Source organism: Plectropomus leopardus, chromosome 5 (assembly GCF_026936395.1).
Source record: "Plectropomus leopardus strain MGB_pleo_1.0 chromosome 5, ASM2693639v1, whole genome shotgun sequence".
Classification (NCBI taxonomy): Eukaryota; Metazoa; Chordata; class Actinopteri; order Perciformes; family Serranidae; genus Plectropomus; species Plectropomus leopardus.
This window is the reverse complement of record NC_142180.1, coordinates 6,683,875-6,705,426: the sequence shown is the minus strand read 5'-3', so window position 1 is coordinate 6,705,426 and position 21,552 is coordinate 6,683,875. Positions and strand designations below refer to the sequence as shown.

Sequence of the window (21,552 nt, the reverse complement as noted above, 5' to 3'; positions counted from 1 at the left end):
ATAACTAAGCCTGAACACCAAGTTAAATGTGAACAGGGTTTTTTTGTAAGACAACATGAGCTTTTGTGTCTGGTTTGGTCTTTTTTCTTCCTCCGTCTGTCTAGAAAAGTGTCAGCATCAAGAAAGCAGCAAACACACGGCAACAGAGTTAAATAAGGTGTGATGTGATGAGGAAGGACAAAGGAAGTCTGTGAGTTCAAAGGCAACAAAAAGTTCAATGTTTTCTCCTCTTCCTACTGTTTCTTGATCGTCTCGCTTGCTGCCATTCACTGTTCTAAAGCCTCAATACCCCCCGCCCCCTTCCTCTCTGTGACTGGACCCGCTATGTGCTGAATTAATACAAAGTGACAGAACAGCAGAGCCTGTAGGAGCTCTTGTATGAGTGTGTTTGTGTGTGTGTGTGTGTGTGTGTGTGTGTGTGTGTGTGTGTATACCTCCCTGTAAATGTGTGAATGTGAGACTTGGCATATCACCGGGATATGAGTCACCTCTCTCTGTCTCCTGTATGCAGCTCATCTGTTTTGATAGGTGGCTTTCACCAACAGACAGCATAGTTAGGGAAAGAAACAAACAAACCTAAAATGCTGTAACACAAAAAAAAAGCTTCTGGTGATGTCTTCAGTTTGTGCCGAAGGACAACTCCTGCAGCTAACCCCACAGGTTAAACACCACAAGGGGGCACACTTAAAAGCAACCGGGGATGGGGGGATGGGGGGGGGATATCAAAGACCGGCTCACAGACTGACTATAAAACCAGGAGGAGTACAACGCAGCAGGAAACCAATAAAGGATTAAGAACCAGAAAATGACATTACAGAATGCACCATGCACAATAAATAGAGACTTGACCTAAATTTGTGGGGATACAGAATTTGCGTTAAAAAATAAATACAAAAAATAAATAAATAAATAAGACAAAAAGAAAGAAATAATTAAAAAATCTGATCGACATATATTGCTTTGTACATCAATACAAATATTTGAAAGATTATTTTGTTGAGACAAAGATGCACAATATGCTGATGTCGAATAGTCCATAGTTGCACAGAACATTTCCGTATCAACAATGACAATGGCAGACTTCAGAGGAAACATACAGCAAAAGCCAATATAAAACAGTATTCTAATCATTTGAAAATTAACTTGTCATAAACAATGGCCATAGCTAATAAAAATACTCAAAAAATATATCAAAGTTGATAAAAAGAAAATACTGTCGAATATATGTAAAACTGCTACCTGTTAACATTTATTTACCAATTTAAGTTACAAGAAGTTAAATAGTCAAGGGGTTAACTAATTTCAATTTAACTCAATTTTTGTGTAACAATTTGTTTTTTCATGATTAAAGATAAAGATAAAGGCTTCACAAATGACATCTTTGTGTATTGACTGGCAGCTGTCTCAGCCTATTAACAGCAGCGTTGGTAAACGCAAACTCCACCTCATATTTACATGTTTATCCTCAGGGCTCTGCCACAGTAAAGATGATAGAGACTCACACTAGAAATAGAATCACTGCAGCAGGGTTGTGTGCCTTCACCAACCAGTCAAGATGCAGTTTACATCCATGTCTGTCCAGAATCTTATAATACATGAAGTGAAAACTATAAAAGAATTGTTGTTGTTGTTGTTGTTGCTGTTGCTGTTGTTGGGTTTTTTTTTCCGAAATGGAAGTAATAACTGAATTGAAATCTATGATTTCAGCAAATAATTTCCAGGGAGAATTTTTACAGAAGACTGCAGAAGTGCTTCATTTACACTGACAATCACCTGAACCCAAATACCAAAAACCAATTAGCTTGTGTTTGACTATCACAGGAACAGGACAGAAAGTGTTTTTACAGAACATTTACATTTACAGAACAGACACAAAGACAGTTTCTACCCCCAGGCTGTCACTCTGATGAACTGTAAATAGTCAGAGTGTCAGGAGAGAAAAACAAACAAAACAAAACAAAACAAAACAAAAACAAACAAAACAAACAAGCAAAATGCAAATATATATATATATATATATGTTCATACTACCTCATGCACAGTGGTTTTTGCACTAACTGTATATTTTTGAATTACATACTGTACATGTTGTATATATTCCCTATCTCTTCCTTTTGTAAATACAATTACATGTCTATGTCTGTCTTTTTTTCTATTTTTCTTATCCCTAACTTATTTCCCTCCCCTGTACTGTGAGCATTGCCAACCCGGAAAAAATTCCTTGTTCCTCATTTGTTGAACTTGGCCAATAAACGTGATTCTGATTCTGATTCTGATGATATCACAGTGAAGTTGACCTTTGACATTTTGGATTAAAAATGTCAACACTTATTCATTTTATCCTATTAGACATTTGTGTGGGCTTTTGCTATAGATAGTGAGTTTGTGTTCTTAAATTATGGCCGAGTTTTGTGAGGTCACAGTGACATTTTGACTGCAAAAGTCTGATCAAATCTTCCCTGGGTCTCAGTGGTGCCACTTTTAAAGAAATTCCCTCAAGGCTTTACTGAGGAATTGCATGCACAGGTAGGAGAGGGACGAGGTCCCAATGATCTTGACCTCAGACAAACAAAATTTAATAATTCATCCTTAAGTACAAGCAGTTGTTTCTGCCAAATTTGAAGAAATTCCCTCAAGGCATTCTTGAGTTGTTGCATTAATGAGAATGGGAGAAATAGACAACCCGTAAACATTATGATGCAGTCACAGCTGTTGCTGGCAAGGAGCCATAAAAAGTCCTTTCCACAGTTACATCACCAACACTACATTACTGATGCCATCACTTTTTTTTTCCAAAATATTTCCAGTGCAGCCACATTGTGCTTAAATAGCAGAAGGTAGCTAAAACAAAAAAACAACCACCAACACTTTATCTTCTAACACTCTTCCTTGGAGTGATCTGTTCACAGAATTAAGAGACTATTTATCCAGTGACAGACGACCTAAATGCAATGCACCCACAAGACACAGCATTTTGAGTAACTTTTGCTTTATCTCAACTGGAAATGTCCTCTCTATGCCACTGGTATTACTATCACTTTTGCCCTCCCTGACATGTGGGTGATGAATGCAACAAGTTCAGACACGCTGTCTAAAGGATGTCAAAAGGCATTCAGGGAAACAAAAATCACTGAAACTGTGCCCCAGTTCTATTCTAAATATTAATCCTGGGAAGAATTTTACTCAAAGTGACAAAAGTAAGGCGAAAAGTAATGTCAACTAAAAGCATGCTCTTACAGCATAACTGTATTACTGATAACATTTGATAACAACTGATATCATACACTGTAAACCCTTTTATAAATGGTACCAAAATTTTGTATCAAAATTCTGAGTATGAAAAAAGCTTGAATTTTGAGTGTTCTAATTATGTAGATATTTTACCACAATGTAAGGGGGAATATAGCAAGAAGAGCTGTAAAACATTTAAATAAAAACAAAAAGTGGTAACACAGCTCCAGGAAAATTCTGAATGTGTTGGTCCCCACGTTGTTTGTGTCTCACGCACGAGGACACGCATGTGGTGGTGTACACAGGTGAGGTGAAACCCAGTCCAGCCAATGATCTCACATTGTGACTACAGATCAACAGATGGCTGTAATAAGCCAAGAAACACAGCAATGTGCCAACAAAGGCAGGAAAGACAAAGACTGCTGGCTATTTAACAGGGATATAAACAAGGTAGGTTTTGAAATGCTCAACGACAACAACAAGCGGGGTGAGTAACATAGATAATCTCATTACTATGTAACAAGTCCGTACCCGGGGACATTTGCATTGCATCTACATGGAGATTTCAGGGGATGTGTGCGCCACAACCTTGTGCAGACCATAGACCAATATATTGGTGCAGAGTTTTTCAAAAATGAAATAAACAGGCAAAAAAAATCTGCTTTGTAATAACATATGTTTTTAACTACTATGAAAAAAATGTGTTTTATTTCTGTCATTCAAACTGCGATTTCACCTTTGACCACAATGTGGGCTTCAAAGGCAAAGTGGCACTATCTCTGTTTTCACTAATTGATCCACAGGCAGATAAAGAAGCAAGTCTATGTCATTTATGAAGAATTTTGATCCAAAACGGGCACGGGCAGTGGGTGAATGAGGCAAAGGGCTTTGTCAGGCTCTACCTATGGCAATTTTCAATGCCAAAGTGCAATTTCAGATTGAGCGGGCAACCCATCGAGGAGAAAAATGTATGCAGACAGAAAGATGGATGGAGTTTTCCTCATGTTATAGTAGGATGTCCCACTGGGATACCTCCCACCCACCTCCCACCCAAACAGTGTTGCAGACCAAGTACAAACCTTAATGGCTACGGCACTCCTCGATGACACCAGACTCCCAGCAGGACAATTCACAATGCCAAATCATACTGAGGAATGGCCCAAGGAATGTGACAAAAAACTCAAGGCATCAACCAGGCCTCCAAATTCCCCCGACTCCAATCTCACTGAGCATCCAGGAGATGTGGCAATACCCCACCTCACAACCCAGAGGACTCAATGTATCTGCTACCAATGCCCTGGTGCCAGACATCACAGGACACCCCCAGAAGTCTTTTGTCCACGCCTCGAAAGGTCAGAGACCTCACTGTGGATCAGCATTGACTCTGGGGCACTAACATGTCCTATGGAGGCTCCATCGAACTGGGATCTGGGGAATTTTGAGCTCTGTGCACATTCATTAGGCCATACCTGAGCAGTTTTTGCAATGTGGCATTGCACATTTTCTTGCTAGGGGGGCAACTACCATCTGGGATCATATTGACATTAAGGGGTGTACTTGGTCTGCAACAGTGTTTGTGTGTAATGTGTGTCATGATGCATCCACATAAATGCCAAGACCAAAGGTCTCGCAGCAGAACATTACAAAAACAACCCATTTGGCCGATAACCGATATCAACACATACAGTTTTATCCCCACTTAATTTTAGTGATCAAGTCTTTTCTGTAGTAAAATCAACATCATATTATGGATACTCCTATTGTAATGGCCCACCAGCAGACCATCCATTCATTGGCTGTAACAGCTTACACTCTTAAGGTCATGGGGGGCTCGAGCCTATCCCAGCTGACATTGGGTGGGAGGCGGGGTACAACATGGACAGGTTGCCAGACTATCGCAGGGCTGACACATAGAGACAGATAACCTTTCACGCACACATTCACACCTTTAGCCAATTTAAAGTCACCAGTTAACCTGACTTGCATGTCTTTGGACTGGGAGAAAGCCGGAGAACCCAGAGAAATCCCACGCTGACATGAGGAGGACATGCACAGAAGGGCCCGTAAGCACATACACCGCATCCTTTCCAAATTTGCAAACAACTTGAGAGAAGGATAAGAAAAGTGAATGCAACCAAATGATAAATCAGAAATAACACCTACTGGGATTGCGCCGTGTAGGGCTTCACGATAAAACAAATTTTTCAAGGTACAGACACTAAATTTCTTCATGGCCTCAAATTTACTTCAAATAGTTAAACTGGGAATATCTACAGCAACAAATAACGTCAACAAAGCAATCAGCCCAATCATCATCTCAAAAAGTCCAGAATATTCCATGACAAGCATGAGAAAGTAAATGTCATGCAATGATGTTACAGATTTTGAACACTTCACAATCTGAGGATACACAAGGGCGTTTTCCCTTAATCCATACTACTTCATGCTCCTGTGCTCTGACATCACAACAGCTAAGAGACCTCCCCACTATCTTCATTGTCAACTTCAGGCTGAGTCAGACGCCTTCCCAGACTCAGGTTTTCTCTCTCAACACAATGGTTAGCTTGTCTGGGGCTGAATGGATGAACCGGCGTGCCAGCAGAGGAAGAGTGAGGGGTTTTGTATGTTTGGTGGGAGGCAGTGAGGCAGGAAGTACTCCCCTGCATTTAAAGCTCTCACACTTCCTCCCCGTGTCCCTTTTGTATTCTGCCCAGGTAGTTCTACCGTTCTGCGGCTCAAGGCCTGGCTAATGTATGCAGATCGCACTGTTGATGTATGTGCATGAGGGAGACAGACAAAAGAGTATCACTTAGAGAGTGGGAGGTGAGCGTGTGCACCGTTCCCACCATATTCTATGGACGAAAGCCAACTCTGTTTCTTTTTCACTGTGCCAGTCTTTATGTTGCCACAATTTAAAAGCCTCCAGCATGCCACCCTGTCCTCCTCCTCAGACTCTTCCTGCTCCTCCACCTCCTCGCATTTAAGACCTCTCTTTCTCAGTCTTTCATTCAGGTCGTTATTAGAGCTCTCTGTGTTTGAATGGGAGCGTGGTAATGCCTGCGTCTTGGTCTTTGTGAGAAGGGCTAAGCTCTGACTGAGCTGACCTGGATTTACATTGCTGGAGAGGAGCAGTGCTGCCTGGGATCTGGACTGGCTCAGTGCAGCAGGGATGCCAGGCTTTGAAATGGATCTGGTCTCATCGGTTAGTACGAAAAAACTGTAAAAGTAAAAGTTAAAGGTTATTTTGATGAAATTCCTCAACCATGATTGGCTGGTAGGTCCATTATTACAAAAGCATATTTTATTTGACAATCAATGCTGAAACCCACAGAGCTTCCCTTTAATACTGCATTTATCAGTGAGTTTATACTACTATCATATAAAAAACTGCATAACATGAAAGAGTAGTGAAAAACTCAAAGAATATTCCAACCCAACTGAACTCTACAGAGTTTTTCAACCTCTTTTGGCTCACTTTTGGGGTTTCACGGCAGCCAACCAAATTTGTCATCAGCCTTTTTTGAGCAGCTGTTTTAACCCTTTCAGACATGCACCATCATCAGTTTTCTTGAGCATTTTAACCAATGAAACATGAGAAAATTTTGCAAAAAAAAAAAAGAGGCTGCAAGGAAATGAAAAAAAAATGTCCAGAAAACTATATTTAATTATATGCTAAAAAATTTTGTTACAGAAAAAATATATATATATATATTTTTTTTTACTTTGCATTTTTCAATTTTTCCAGTAATATTATTAAAAAATATATATTAAGCACAAAGGCTCTGACAACGTATGCTACCAAAATATGCCATGCTAACAGTGGATGAACACAATTAGAGACTAGCTTCCAGTGAAGAAAATGAATATTTAGCAGCTAAACAGCCACATAGTTAAGGAGATAAACCAGACCCAGAAGGAAAGTGAACATTTGATTCAAATTCATCAAGTGGAAAAATGTGACTCCTGATGAGCGCTCATGTTGGACCGTTTCTGCTGCTTGTGTAAGTAGGCAAATGTTTGTAAACACATTAGCCATTAAAATGTCCAAAGGCCACAATACATCAGCTGTCTGACAAACTGTTGTCAACTAGAGCACAAATAGATTGATGTAGCTTTAAATGCTATTTCAAATTGAACGGCTAATTAGATAATTTGTCATTGCTTTCCAAGACAAGTGTTCTCTGATCTGACACCCCATCTGCAAGACGACATTGCTTGTCAGCATCATTTAAAATCCTGAGAAATGACTGCTTCACGAATGATTCACAGGACCATGTTGTGAGTGTCTGAGTTTGGTAAGGCTTAGGGACAAAACCTATCTGGTTAATATTTGGTGTTTGGGAGAAAACGACTTGGTGAAAGTTGGGGAACAATTTTCGTCGGGGTTAAAAGAAAAAAAATTTGACTGTCAGCAGCAAACAGGAAATGAAAAGCGATCTGGCATGTCCAAACAACATTCTTTGTTGACTTATTCATTTGCCCAGACGTCCACCTTCAGAAGGCTGTATTAATATTTTATTTACTGAAATAATCCAAATAGAGCCTGCTGAAGTGACGGAACAAGACGATAAATGATATACAAAAATAAAGCCACCGATGGGGAAATGTGAAGACTAAATTGGTTTGAAATTAGTAAAAAAAAAACGCCATTTTTCACAGTTTCTCTGTGTATTAGATTCAGCAGACTTGGGATCTGTGACTACATACATGTTTTATGTCTCAAACTTGCTGTTCATTCTCCCTAAAGTGTTTCTAATATGAATCGATTAGATCAATGAAGGGCTGTAGTACAACAAGAACAAGTAGCAGAGTGATGATTCTTCATCACGAGTTCAGCACTGAATGTGGCTGAAGGAGGTTGAGCTCAAGAGAGCAACAACAAGCCATCTGGCAAAAGCCTCAGAGGTAAACTCTTGTTTACTAAATCCAATACTCATATACATACAGCCCCAACCACACACACACACACACACACACACACACACACACACACACACACACACACCAGGCGAGCACACACATGCACACTGAAGACGGCATGGATATTTGTCACATGTGAATGGTGACACACATCATAGAGAAGAGTGGGCTGGATTTTTGCAAAACAACAGCAGCTAAACACACAAACATGAAGTCAATGGGAACCAGGGAAGTGGGTAGGCAGATGGCTGAAAAAACATGAGATTAGACCAAAGCGATTTTTGGGTGGGAGGAGAGAGAAAGGAACGGAAATAAAACAAGATTGCTTCAAGAAAAAGGTGTGAAGACAAATATCCCTCTCCTGACGTAGCTGGCAGCGCCCGCTGGATTCTTGATGATGCCACACCAGCCTCACACAGCTGCAGCCTGCCCGCTCTGTTCTCAGCTAATAGCCAGGAGCAGCAATGTTAGCAAGACACAGCATAGCCCCCCCCCCACCACCTCCCTCCTTCAGATTCAAGCCATGTCTGATGGGAAGCGTAACACAAAGCTCCAAGTAAGAATAGTGTTAGTCAAATCGGGGCGGCTCGGCTAATCTGGCTGAGAGGAGGTGCTGCTTTTAATAGGAAACAAAATGGAGAGGAAGATTGTTGAGGGCCAGAGAGAGGGCAGCTGAGAGAGATTATGGGTAGGTGGGTCGGAGCACCATGAGTCATAAAGGTCTAAGCAGGCTAAAAAAAAAAGTGAGTAATTCCTGATCCCATTAAGATTTATGTAAGGCTGCTTTTCACACACAGTCTAACCTTTGCTTGAGCCCCCCCCAAAAAAAACAGATCACATGTTATTTTACACACTAACTTTTACATTAAAATTCTGTTTAACAGTGTAGATCCTTGATTTACTGACTAAGACATTGCATGCATGTTCAGCAGAACAGTGGTGAATAATTGAAGCAGAACAATAGCCAGGCAGGGGAATTGTCTCCAATTGGCATCTGTCTGAAATGGAAAATATAGGCTTGAGTCTAGCATAGACTGCCAAGCTATACACACCATGTGACTGGGATTTGTCACATCGGCCAATTCAGGGGGAGGGTCGAACACAATTCGGATGCAGTGCCTCGTTAAAAGGAAAGAAAGCACTCTCATCTATGTAATGTGGATGATCACCAATGAAGGAATGCCCATTCCATGCAAATCCTCCAGGCTCTGTTCGCCTATATTCTGCTCTGTGTCATTTTCAGCACCGAGGGGCAGTGGACAGCTCCGCGCTGAAGTGGTATTAAAGCAGCCTCCCTCAGGGATGAGGAGGAATTTTTACATGTGAAAGGGTTTATTCTAAAATAAAAAAAGACAAAAGAAATCAACATGGATCTGGCTGTAAATCCATAGCATGATGCCGATGATCCACACTTCGTGACAGCGTACCATCGTGACCATGGCAACAAAAGGAAACAATAACTTATCTCCTCTGTTTTCGCGCACACAGACTGGGATTAAGCCCTCAGGTTTGGCGAGGATCTTGCATGCCGGAACATCCATCCCTCAACCTCCTCCGAATGCAATAATAACAACTGCATTTTAAATGAGTAGCCAGAGGCGGCCAAGTTCGCATAGCATTTCACTGCAGCCGACAATCAAGGCGGAGTCTAGTGGAGCAATCAATCGTCTTATCGGGATAATTAGGTTCCCCACACCTAGCAGTGCCTCGCAGACCACATATCACACGCACAGTTGGAATATAAACCAACCAATGTGGGAAATTCTTTCCCAGCGCATTTCCCAGTGCGCGAGTCACTGTGTAGTTATCATACACCCAGGTGCAGCCGAGCACCATGGGTACCGCCAGAGCTGCACAATGAAAACCCAAAGTCATGCTGATGCGTGGGAACTGTCACTAAGACGATGAAGCAATTTCTCACCCTGAGAACACCGAGCACCGACAATATTCCCCCGTGGAGGCTGCGAACACACTCAGACATGAAGCATCCGTGTCGGTGGCTGCCTGCCTACCTGTCTCCAGGTGCAGAGAGATCCTCGCCTCGTTGATGTAAGGCGTGTCACTCTTGGACCGGACCCTCCGGATCGGTCTGCGGTCTACCTCCTCCTCCGGGGCCGCCGCCATGTTCGGCCAGCCGGGCAGCGTCCACTGGCGACCGGCGGGACTGCGAGAGACTCAGCGCCGCAGCAGCCACTCGTGCACCCGCCCGGGCAGACGGCGGAGGAGGGGGGCGGGCTATTGTAATGGCGATGGAGGGTAGGAGGGGAGAGAAAGAGGGAGAGAGAGGGGAGAGATGGTAAGCTTGATGAGCTTCTGTTCCTGTCGTTTTCAGCTCCACCCGCTCAAGTTGCAACTCCACGTTGAGAACACAGTGGCCAATGAAAAGCAACTAAGCACATCCACATCAATCTCATCATTTCCCCTCTTCTGTGTGGCTTTTATCCAAAGGAGAGATGAAATAATTGTTCAATTAGTCAACTGACAGGAAATTAACTACAGTATTGGTAAATGATTAAAATGACGTTTATACCAGCAAAATCTGTTTCAAGCTTCTCAAATTCAGAATTTGTGGTGTTTTTTTTAAATATATATATATTAAAAAAACACCACAAATTCTGAATATATATATATATATATATATATATATATATATATATATATATATATATATATATATATATATATATATATATATATATATATATATATATATGTTTTCTAATCTTGTCGTTGGACAAGGAAAGTTGTCTATTCTAATTATATATTACTGAATTAATGATAGGAAAAAAATATACATAACAAATGTACTCCATAAAACCAGCCACTGTATTTTGACCACAGAATTTTAAGTATTGTCAGCAAATAAAGGTCAAAATGGTAGCTGCTTTTTCTTTTCAAAAAGCCATCTCCTCTACAGTATAATTAATATCCTCTGTACAAAGCAGGAGTAGGACAGCAGAGTAATTAACTGTAGAAAAGAACTCAAGCTTTTGGTTTTGGCACTGCCTTACCCGGATGAGCCTAGAAACCAACTACAAACATAGACATTGTAATGTAAGGAAGGTTTCATGTAAATTAAAATCTGTAACATTACTCTTACACCCCTCATTTGTTTGTGTGACCTGGCAGATGTAACACCACAATTTCACCCTGGGACTACTAAAGTAATCAATGAGTCTATTGATCTATATAAACAACATCAGATCACACAAGATCATTTCAGTCTAAACACTAAAATATATTCTTGTGTTCACTTTGTACTTTATACTGTGTTAATCCAATGCTGGCCTCTAGTGGAGAGGGGAGAATAATGAATGGTTGCAAAGGAAAAGTACAACAAAGTAGATCTGGACTATTTTACAATTGGCACCTACTGGACAGTGGTGGAAAGTTTATTCAAGTTTTCTACTACAATATTAAGGTACTTGTAATTTTAAATATTTTCATTGGCTGATATTTATACTCCACTACATTTAAGAAGGAAAAATTGCACTCGACTTTATTTGATAAATTTGATTTTACATTAGTTAAATACATTTTGATGCAAACACTAATACTTTTGTACTTTTTTTTTAGTAACATTCTGTTTGTAGGACTTTTAGTTGTAACAGAATTTCTATGGCCCAGGCCTACTGAGTGTTGTAATGTAACAAAGTAATAATAGTTACAGTACTTAAGTATTTTTTGGGGAGAATTTGTACTTTACTTGAGTTCTTGTATTTCTGTCAACTTTTACTTTTACTCCACTACATTTCCCATATAAAATGTATACTTTTACTCCACTACATTTCCCACATAAAATGTATACTTTTATTCCACTTAATTTCCTGTAAGCATTTAAGTTATTGACTACAAAATAAAGAAGAAAGAGAGAAGGGGAAAATTTGATTTTGTACTTTAAATCCTTTAAGTTGTACAAAAAACACTTATTCTTCAAGTGTAATATAGGCTTCATTTTTAGGGTGGGATATTTTATTAATAGATTAACGTCATGATTCTCAAAATTCTGATCACTTGGTTTTTTTATTGGCAGCATTTCTTTGTTACTTTACTTTGAGCAGTTAAGTACCCTACATTTACTATTATAAAATTACATTTGATACTTCAGTACAGTACATATCCGATAGTTTAAGACGTTGACTCAAGTAATATTCTAATTGGTGACTTTAACTTGTACCAAAGTCATTTTCTGGAGCCACACTTTTACTCATGTCTGTCTCTCAGGTACGTAATCCACAACTGGGCCTACTCTATATTGCTACTTTCACGTTAGAGATCAATCTGAGACCACTGGTTTTGGATGAAAGTAAATAAGGTAGTCCACCTAAAAAATAAAAGTATAGCTATGTTCTCTAGTTGTTATGAACAAACAAAAGAAGTTCAAAAGCAAAACAAGGTGCATTTCTACCCACGTCTCTTTACAAAGACTACAGCGGTACAAATGCTCCCTCTGCTGGTCATGTCTTGCACCTGCTGGGGTTGTTTTTTACCTCGCTGACCCTCCTCATAGGCTCATCCCAACAGCCAAACCAATCCAATGACCACAGCTGCGGAGCTGGTGAATGACAGACAAATAACACGACTGTGTTCCTGCTTCTTGCAGCTGACGGCCCTTGGCTTCAGGTACCCAGTTAGCGTTAGCAAAACACAAACCGAACAAAGGTCCCACAACTCATCCTTGGAAATATATACAGCCAATGACGTGTCACGCTGTCTTCACAGAGTTACGCTGTCAACTGCCGTATCCTTGGACAACAGTGCTAGCATGTTAGCCGGCTAGCTAACTTCCATTGAACTTACCCACAGGCTGTTAGCTTAGCTAGCTAGCATGTCTTAAAGACAGCTAACAACAGGCTCTGTTAACTGCGTTTTAGGATTATCAGCTCTTGTCATTATGCAGGGAAACTATCGCTTTATTCCTGTATTACTAAATGAATCACACTTAAATCCCTTCTTATGCCATAAATATTAATACAATGATGAATCAAGCTAGCACTGTGCTTATTTATGTTGAATTTTTGTGACCTTTTAGCCTTATAATGCTATTATGACCTTCTTGACATCAACAATCACCACACAGAAAGCTAGCCCCAGGTCGCTTTTACATTTTGGCTACTAAGCAAGCGCTTCTATGAAAGATAAAAACTTGCCAAACTTTGAAGAAACACTCGATGTGGCCACTTTGACAACACCTGCCTTTTAAAAACCTTTCCATAGTGACTGAACTATATTTTAGGCTCAAACAACGGCCGCACAACAAACGAAATCTCTCCGCGTTTTCCAAATGTTTTGTTCAAAAGCCGGAGATGAGACTCCTGATATTTCTCCGTGCTCCTTTTTTTTTTTGTCAAAGTTTGGCTTGCAATTTGCTAAGAAAACTATGCATGCAAAAGTTTCAACTGTAAAATAAGGGAGCCTCAAATTGAGCTGTTTCCATCGTGAATAGTGTCTTGTTTTTCTTCCCCAGCAGCCAAACCTCATGATTGTGCGCCAGCTGGCCTGTAGAGGCTTAATTAACTCTCACCTGCATGCTCACCTGAAGAGGCCACGGGGGAGCCAAGACATGGCCAGACCCAGTTCAGGTAGTCTTTACAGTCACTGCCTTTGTCACATCCTCATCCCCCATGAGCAGTTATTATGTATTTTTAGTCATCCACAAATCCACAAGCTTTCATTATTGTAATTTGTGTGATATATATTTGTGTTTCTGGGTGTATTTATGTTCAGACCTGGCAGCATTCAGGGAGATTTTCTCCAAAGCCAACAATATAGCCATCATCACCGGAGCAGGGGTGAGTGCAGAGAGTGGAGTCCCCACCTTCAGAGGAGCAGGAGGCTACTGGAGAACATGGCAAGCACAGGTACGCACACATGTTATTATATCATTGAGCCCTGTTGAATTTTAATCAGAGGTGTTTCTGTTATTTAGACTACCTTACTGATATAAATAAGGTAGAAACATCTCAGCTAGCATTTTTTGGTTCTGAAAATGTTCCAAGAATGAAATCAGGCAATGTTTTAGTAACATTTTAACAAGTTCCCGGATTGTTCTTAGGGCAACATTTTCAGAAAACATCAAAAAATATTTTTTTTGGCAACATATCACATTGCATTACAGTTTTATTAAAAAAAAATGCTCTGTAATCTCAGGCCTCAATAACATGTTCTGAATGTTGCTTTGAAAATGTTGTTATTTTGTTCTCATGTAATATTGTGGGAAGGTTTTATAAAAAGAACATTGCATTTCTGAAGCTGTGTGCAAACAGCTTCAGAAATCTCAGCTCAGTTGTCTCTGTTGCTGTTTCTTCTGTCTTCCATTATTTATCCTAAATTTCCTACAAGCAAACATGGTTGCAAAACATTTTGGTAATAACTGGTAATAATTTATTTTTCCTGGGAACTTTTCAATCAGCACTGTCAGTATTAACGGCACCTTTTCATCCTTCAGAGACTTGCCACTCCAGAGGCCTTCTCCAGGAATCCGTCTCTTGTTTGGGAGTTTTACCACTACCGCCGTGAGGTCATGCTCACTAAAAATCCCAACGCTGCCCACATGGCCATCGCAGAGTGTGAGGACCGACTGAGCAAACAGGGACGCCAAGTTACAGTCATCACTCAGAATATTGACGAGCTCCACCGCCGTGCAGGATCTGAAAACATGCTGGAACTCCACGGCAAGTTGAAAACGCTGAAGAATATTACTGCCAGCATGGATCAAATGATGTATTCTTAACTATTTTACTACTTTGCCAAGAATTTAAAGGTCATTTTCGAGCAAAAATGCCAAATATGTCTACTTCCAGCTTCTAAATTTTGGGGATTTGACACTTTTCCCTGTTGGTCTGACACAACAGGAAATTTGATGGCATTTCTTTGGATGTCAGGAAATTGTGATGGGCGCTCTTCACTACATTCTGACATTTTATTGGCCCTAATAATTAATTGAGAGAGTAATTCTTTGTCCTTCCATCTGTTAATGTGATTATTTTCATCACTGATTGAGGCTTGAGGATTTTTTTTCAAAATTAGATTATGTTTTTTAGTCCATAAAATGCCATAAAAGTAGGAAATGTCCATAAATTAAATTTTAATAGGTGATCGCTTTAACACCTGGATCAACATCAGTTTTCTTGTGCTGCATTCAGAAGCCTTTCATAAGTTGTTAAACCCCAAAACCTGAGAAAATTGTTTTTATTTCCTTCCAAAATACATAATGAACAACTTGGCGAGACATTTCCTGCAAAAATTTGTAAAAGATGACATTGAAACAAAATTAGCTTAAGGTTATTATTAAATATCATCAAAAAATGCATTTGCAATTCTATTAATTTTATATTCAAAATTATGTTCCAGAAGAAAAAAAAAGTATATATATATATATATATATATTAGCACTTTCTTGAGGTCATGGGATTTTTTTCTTTGTCTGTTTGTTTAATTATACATATTTTATTTTTTTTTTAGTTTTTTCAACTTTTTATTGTTGCGTATTTTAAGCTTTTACTAAGTTTTTGCTAATTTTTGGCCCATGTCTTGTTTAGTTGGGACTTACAAATTTTGGTCATTTTTATTTTGGATATTACAAAAAATTAATTTATTGTTAAAATAATTGTTTAATTTTCTGCCTTATGACTAATCGAGTAGTTTTAACACTAATCTGTTGTCTCTTGTTTTTAAATCCAGGGAGTCTGTTTAAAACACGCTGTATGAGCTGCGGTCATGAAGCCGCCAATTACAAGAGCCCCATCTGTGCCGCTCTGGAGGGCAAAGGGTAAGAGCTTCATCTGACGTTGTTTGCTGAATTGCACTGTTATCCTTAACAATATGAAAATGTGCTAGAAGAGATATCGATCATATTCATTTGAGTGCAAAATGCCAGCGAAAAAAAAAGTCAGTTTCAGACTGTCAGATGTCAGCAGCTTAAATAACACATGATGACCTGCTGAAAAGGAAAATCTGTGACTGAAATGAAATGTCACTTTGTCACTTATCTGACATTTAAAATCCGTGTTTTTTATAGCGGAAATGTTCCATTAATAGATTCAGTCTCTGCTGTGGACAAAATGACGTTAGGCGTGTGCTGAAATTCAAAATTAATATCTGAACGGATCATGTAATGATTAAACCGATCTGTGTGCACTGTTAATAGTAATTCTGATTAAATCTCCAGTCGATGTCTCACCGTGTTAAAGTAAAATTCAAACATTCATGGAGAAGATGAATAAAGAAAATAAAATGAGATCAAATTAAATAAATTAGTAGTTGAAAGTATCACTTTGGGTGTTACTTTTCAGGCCACATCTGTTTTTATTCAGTATGTTATGTTGTAGGGTTTTCTTGTGATATTTGTATAATTTATTATTTTATTGTGTAAAAAACATAGATGAAACATATTAAAAGACAACTGTAACTCTGACACTGGTCTCTTAATGAAAACTTGTAAAATTGTTGACCGTATCTTACGTAAAATGTTATGGATTTACTAACTGTAATGGTTTTGAAATGTGCCCTGTGTGGCTGTTATATGAAGAAAAAGGAAAATCAGGTAGGGACTTGTGTCAGCATTAAATGACGTACATTTATCAATCTGCCTCCTCAGAGCTCCAGACCCAGAAACAAATGACGCAAAGATCCCTGTGGAGCAGCTGCCCAGGTAAGTCACACACTCATGTTCTCTTTAGTGCTCGGCTCTTTTCAAATGAGGTTATTTGTTTTGACAAAGTGTGTGTGTGTGTGTGTGTGTGTGTGCGTGTGTGTGTGCGTGTGTGTGTGTGTTTGTGTTTCAGGTGTGAGCAGAAGGGCTGTCACGGTCTCCTGAGACCAGCTGTGGTTTGGTTTGGAGAGACTCTGGACTCAGACATCCTCAGCCACGCAGAGAAAGTGTTGGACAGCTGTGACCTCTGCCTTGTGGTACGTGTGTGTGTGTGTGTGTGTGTGTGTGTGTGTGTGTGTGTGTGTGTGTGTGTGTGTGTGTGTGCTGGGTATTTCACAACCAAAATTATAAAGTGAATCAATGCTACTGCTAAATTTACTAAGGCATTTGCCACTTTTATTCTCACACTTATTAATAATTGTTTAAATGTTTTTCACAAGCAGCTTTGACAACATGCAAAGTTTTTCCAGAGTTATATCAGGGGTTCTCAAAGTTTGTTGACTTAGTGCCTAGCGAAGGAGCCATATTGTGACAGCCATACCGAGACAGACAAAAGTAGCTGGGTAGTTTATTAATTCTCAGCTGTTAAAAGTGGAATTACTGAAATGGGCTGCAGATGATTGAACTACTATGCATGTATCCGTGTCACGTTCAAGGTCTGCAGAAAGGGTTCCTAGTGGGCAGCATTAAAAATAATAATTATAAAAAACTTCTATAGCACCTTTAAAGACACAGTTTACAAAGTGCTTTGACAAACAAAGCAAAGCAGAGGTAATTAACCCCAGAGGCGATAAAACAATAGAAGTTAGCCAATAATGCAGAACAAAGGCCAGACAAGAGTTAAGGTAGAATTAAACAGGAGATAAGATGCAGAAACATGTTAGAAAAATACAATCACAAAAGAAAGGCGGTAAACACAGAACACTGATAATAATGATAATAATAAGCAGGGTCAAGGCAGAATTAAAAAAAGATGAGTTAAAAGATGAATCAAAAAATAAAATAAAAAGACAAACTAAAAGTGAAAAAGAAAAACGGCATTAGCCTGGGGTCCGTTACTTGAGCAGCTTTGTTCCTGATTGTCAGTCCTTGTTGTGGAATACTGCTTAAAGATGGAGTCTGTCATTCTAATCCAATACAGGTTTTGTCAAATTCAGTGAATATCTCCTCACGGTGCAATAGCTGTCCATTCTGTGCGCGCTGAAAAAAATCCGGTGTTCCTTGGCTCTATAAATGTGAAACAAAGTGGCTCGGGACAAGCCAGACAACACTGTGCCAGCTACTCTCCCTCTGCATGTTCTCGCACATGTGGGGGGAGCGACACTATGATAATAATGAAATGTAATTAACACCAGAGCTTCTGTAGGAGCACAGATAGGCAGGGGTGTATTTATTTGGGCGTTGAGTTCATATATCAACAATCTTTCTTCAAAATCACAGACTTCACTGTGTAATACCCTTTTTTCCATGGCATTTAAAAGGAATATCAAACTTTTAAATGTTAAATTCACTACTGCATAAAAGTATAAAATGCTGCACTGAAAGGCAGCTCATGCCGTACTAATCAAATCAACCAGGCCTTATTAATGTAGATGTTCTCTCTGAAAGCTTTCTGAAAATAAGATACTTTTAAAATAATCACTTGAACTACGTTCCACTATCTGGTCATCCTTTCAAAAGTTTGTGCTGTTTGAAATCAGTATCAAGTAGGTCTTTACATACAAGAAATATGCTGGGATATTTTGATGCATAGTGGTCACAATATGAGAAAAATATAAACAACTACTGCTAATTCAAGAATCTTAGAATTAAAAAAAGGAAATTAATATAAAAATATGTCAAATATATCAGTTTAAAAATACATTGAGCTGTACAGTGTTTAAAATGAAGAGGATGGAATGCAAATTTTGACTAAGGAGAGGGTAAATGTTCCCTGAATATGGTATAGAAAAATATGTGCAATAGAATTTGCATGATATTGTGCATGAAGGTATTTACTTAATTTATTCAAATTTTGAATAATATCTCACTCTGCAGGTTGGCACTTCCTCCGTTGTATATCCAGCAGCCATGTTTGCTCCTCAGGTGGCAGCCAGAGGCGTCCCCGTGGCCGAATTCAACATGGAAGACACTCCGGCTACCATGCGCTTCAAGTGTGTTTCTATTTCTTTCTCCACAATCTGACATCATTAAGCATCGCTAAGTTCTGTCACATTAGCAGCATCAACAACATTTCTCTTTCTCTTTCTGTTTTAGGTTCCACTTCCACGGCCCCTGTGGGAGCACGTTACCCCCCGCGCTGGCACGCCATGACACAGAGACAAATTAAAGATGAGTCCTGGACGTCAGCGCACAGACCAGACTCTGTAACACTGGATGACTTTATTCATAAAAATGCCAAAAATATTGGGTTGAATTTAACCAAACGCAAACAGAGTGAACGGGGTTCATGAAAAATAAGGTAAACAAGATGAAAGACAAAAGGGAAACTGTTTAAGCTGTCATACTGATAACATGTATCATTATTAACAGTTACAAACACGCAGAATTCTAGGCATTTTATTTTAATTTGATTCTTTTTTTTGTGGCTTCTACCTTTAATTGTTTATTAGGAGATGATTGGACTGGTTTAATTTCTGTCAGCTTTTTTTTTTGGTTTGCTTTTACAAAGAATGTTGAACATTGTAGCTAATATTACCATGATGCCAAATCACACCACTGCTCTGGCTGACTGTTGCCAACACTAAACTGTAAAAAACAATGATTTATTTGATAAACTTTCCCATAAGTACTTTACAAAATTAACTTTTCTGTTCATAAAAAGCAATGTTGAAAAAGACAGTGATGCAAATAAATAGCAATGATGACTACAGATGAAATACAAACACACGCAGGCCAATGTTATCACTCCTTTTGCATTGAACTGTTGAGTAATAGACAGTAGGGGGCAGTGTTTAGCTGCTTTTGTTGAAGCTACTACACTCCCTCTGGGAGAAAAAACAAAACTGACTCCTTCTGAAGGATCTGTGGAATCTGCCTGGAATCTGTGTGTGTGTGTGTGTGTGTGTGTGTGTGTGTGTGTGTGTGTGTGTGTGTGTGTGTGTGTGTGTGTGTGTGTGTGTGTGTGTGTGTGTGTGTGTGTGTGTGTGTGTTTGAGAGAGAGGGAATTCAGTGATGTCTGAATTTATAACCTCCAGTTAAACCAGTGACTGTGCATTCCCTTAAACAGTCATGTATATGTTTATGTTTGACACGTATGTTAGGGTTTGGACATGATTAAAACAACATATTCATATGAATAAATGAATACAAACATCGACCAAAGCGTGTCTCTGCAGAGCTTCCTTTGATTGTGTGCATGCGTTATCTAAAATACTGCATGAGTTGCAAATGATGCAACAGTGTGAATCAGACAGGATCAGAGCTTATTACTGCACTGTGTGGTGATGGTGATGGTCGTAGTGTAGGAGTGTGCATTGAATGTATGGTGCTCGATATGCTCTGTGTTGTAGGCGTTGTTCTGCTCAGGCTAAAGATGGGATTGTGGCTGACACTTCCTCGTTGAACCAACCCAACCCCCCATTACTGCAATTGTCTCAACATAAACACACACTGCACATGCTGAGGCCACTACTGTGTTTGTGCGCATTAATGGGACTGTCATTTATAGCAGTGAAGTACCCCTAGTTGGGAATCCCTGCAGTTGCCAAAGACTACTATACATAGAAATGTTGTGAAGTAGTGCACCTAAAAGAATACCAAAATACCGAAATAATGATTTGGTAAAGATCCAGAAATATCAGTTGTGGTGAAAAAACCCCCACAGAGGATAATACATTTTTGTGGTGAGGATCTTTAGTATTTCCAGTGTCACAGCAACCAATAAACTACTGTATACAGGCAGAATTCACAGGACCAGCGGCCCTGTAGAGGAGTAAAAAGTACAATATTTGGATTTTACATGTAATGAAGAGTACGTATAAAGTAACATAAAATGGAAATACTCAAGTAAAGGTACTTCGTCATTGTACTGAAGTTCTGTCCATCCATCCATGCATCTATCCATCCATCCATGCATCCATCCATCCATCCATCCATGTATTGTCGTAAATCACTTAACCTTAATGAAGGATTTATTGTATGGCAAACTGATTTGTGTCATATCAAGAGATTGTCCATGCCATCTTTCTAGAAAGCATTGGACAAATTACATACTTTGACATTTTGCTGCACATGTACAGTACATGAGTATGTGAGCGTTTTATTACAGACTTAATAAAAATTCAGCAATTTTCTTTAACAACATTTGTTAAGTATGTAATTGGAGTATGACGGGGGTGTGGATGAGGGGGTGCTTGATATCTCCGACAGGGCAGTAGGGGTAGATCCGACAAAAAAAGAGCCAGATTTGGACGACATTGTGTTTTGGCTGAAGATGGAATTGCTCCTGACACTTTCCTCCTCAGCCACAAACAACCCCCCCACCAGACTTCCATCATCTCTGCACAAACACACACTGTGCACAGGCCAAGTCCAGCTCTGTTGATGCTCATTTGCAGGAGTGACAGCAAAGGTTATTAATATTTGGCTAATCTGATGTTGATATTTATATTAGCCACAAGAAATCTCATCATCTCCGTCCTTCTTTCCTCCTCCTCCTTCTCTCAGCTACTGTGGTGCTGTTTTCCCTCTCTGCTCTCAACTGTACATCTGCCATGTGTGCGGTGTTTGAGATGCGGGCATCCCTC

General features: G+C 39.5%; 2 protein-coding genes across 2 annotated transcripts in view; one reads left to right on the top strand and one right to left on the bottom strand.

Moving 5' to 3' along the window:
• phactr1 (phosphatase and actin regulator 1) overlaps nt 1-10,474 on the bottom strand; it is a 56,127-nt gene extending 45,653 nt beyond the window's left edge. Inside the window, exon 1 of the mRNA XM_088077437.1 lies at nt 10,164-10,474. Within this exon, the coding sequence (XP_087933563.1) occupies nt 10,164-10,275 (112 nt within the window). The 5' untranslated portion in view covers nt 10,276-10,474. The remainder of the gene's footprint in view (nt 1-10,163) is intronic.
• Nucleotides 10,475-12,642: 2,168 nt separating this feature from the next.
• On the top strand, nt 12,643-20,128 carry sirt5 (sirtuin 5). Its single transcript, XM_088077439.1, has 9 exons — nt 12,643-12,774; nt 13,619-13,733; nt 13,879-14,012; nt 14,600-14,825; nt 15,835-15,922; nt 16,751-16,804; nt 16,938-17,061; nt 18,842-18,957; nt 19,061-20,128. The coding sequence occupies exons 2-9, from the start codon at nt 13,631-13,633 to the stop codon at nt 19,131-19,133; spliced, it is 918 nt and encodes a 305-aa protein (XP_087933565.1). The 5' UTR covers nt 12,643-12,774; nt 13,619-13,630; the 3' UTR covers nt 19,134-20,128.
• Nucleotides 20,129-21,552: the final 1,424 nt, after the last annotated feature.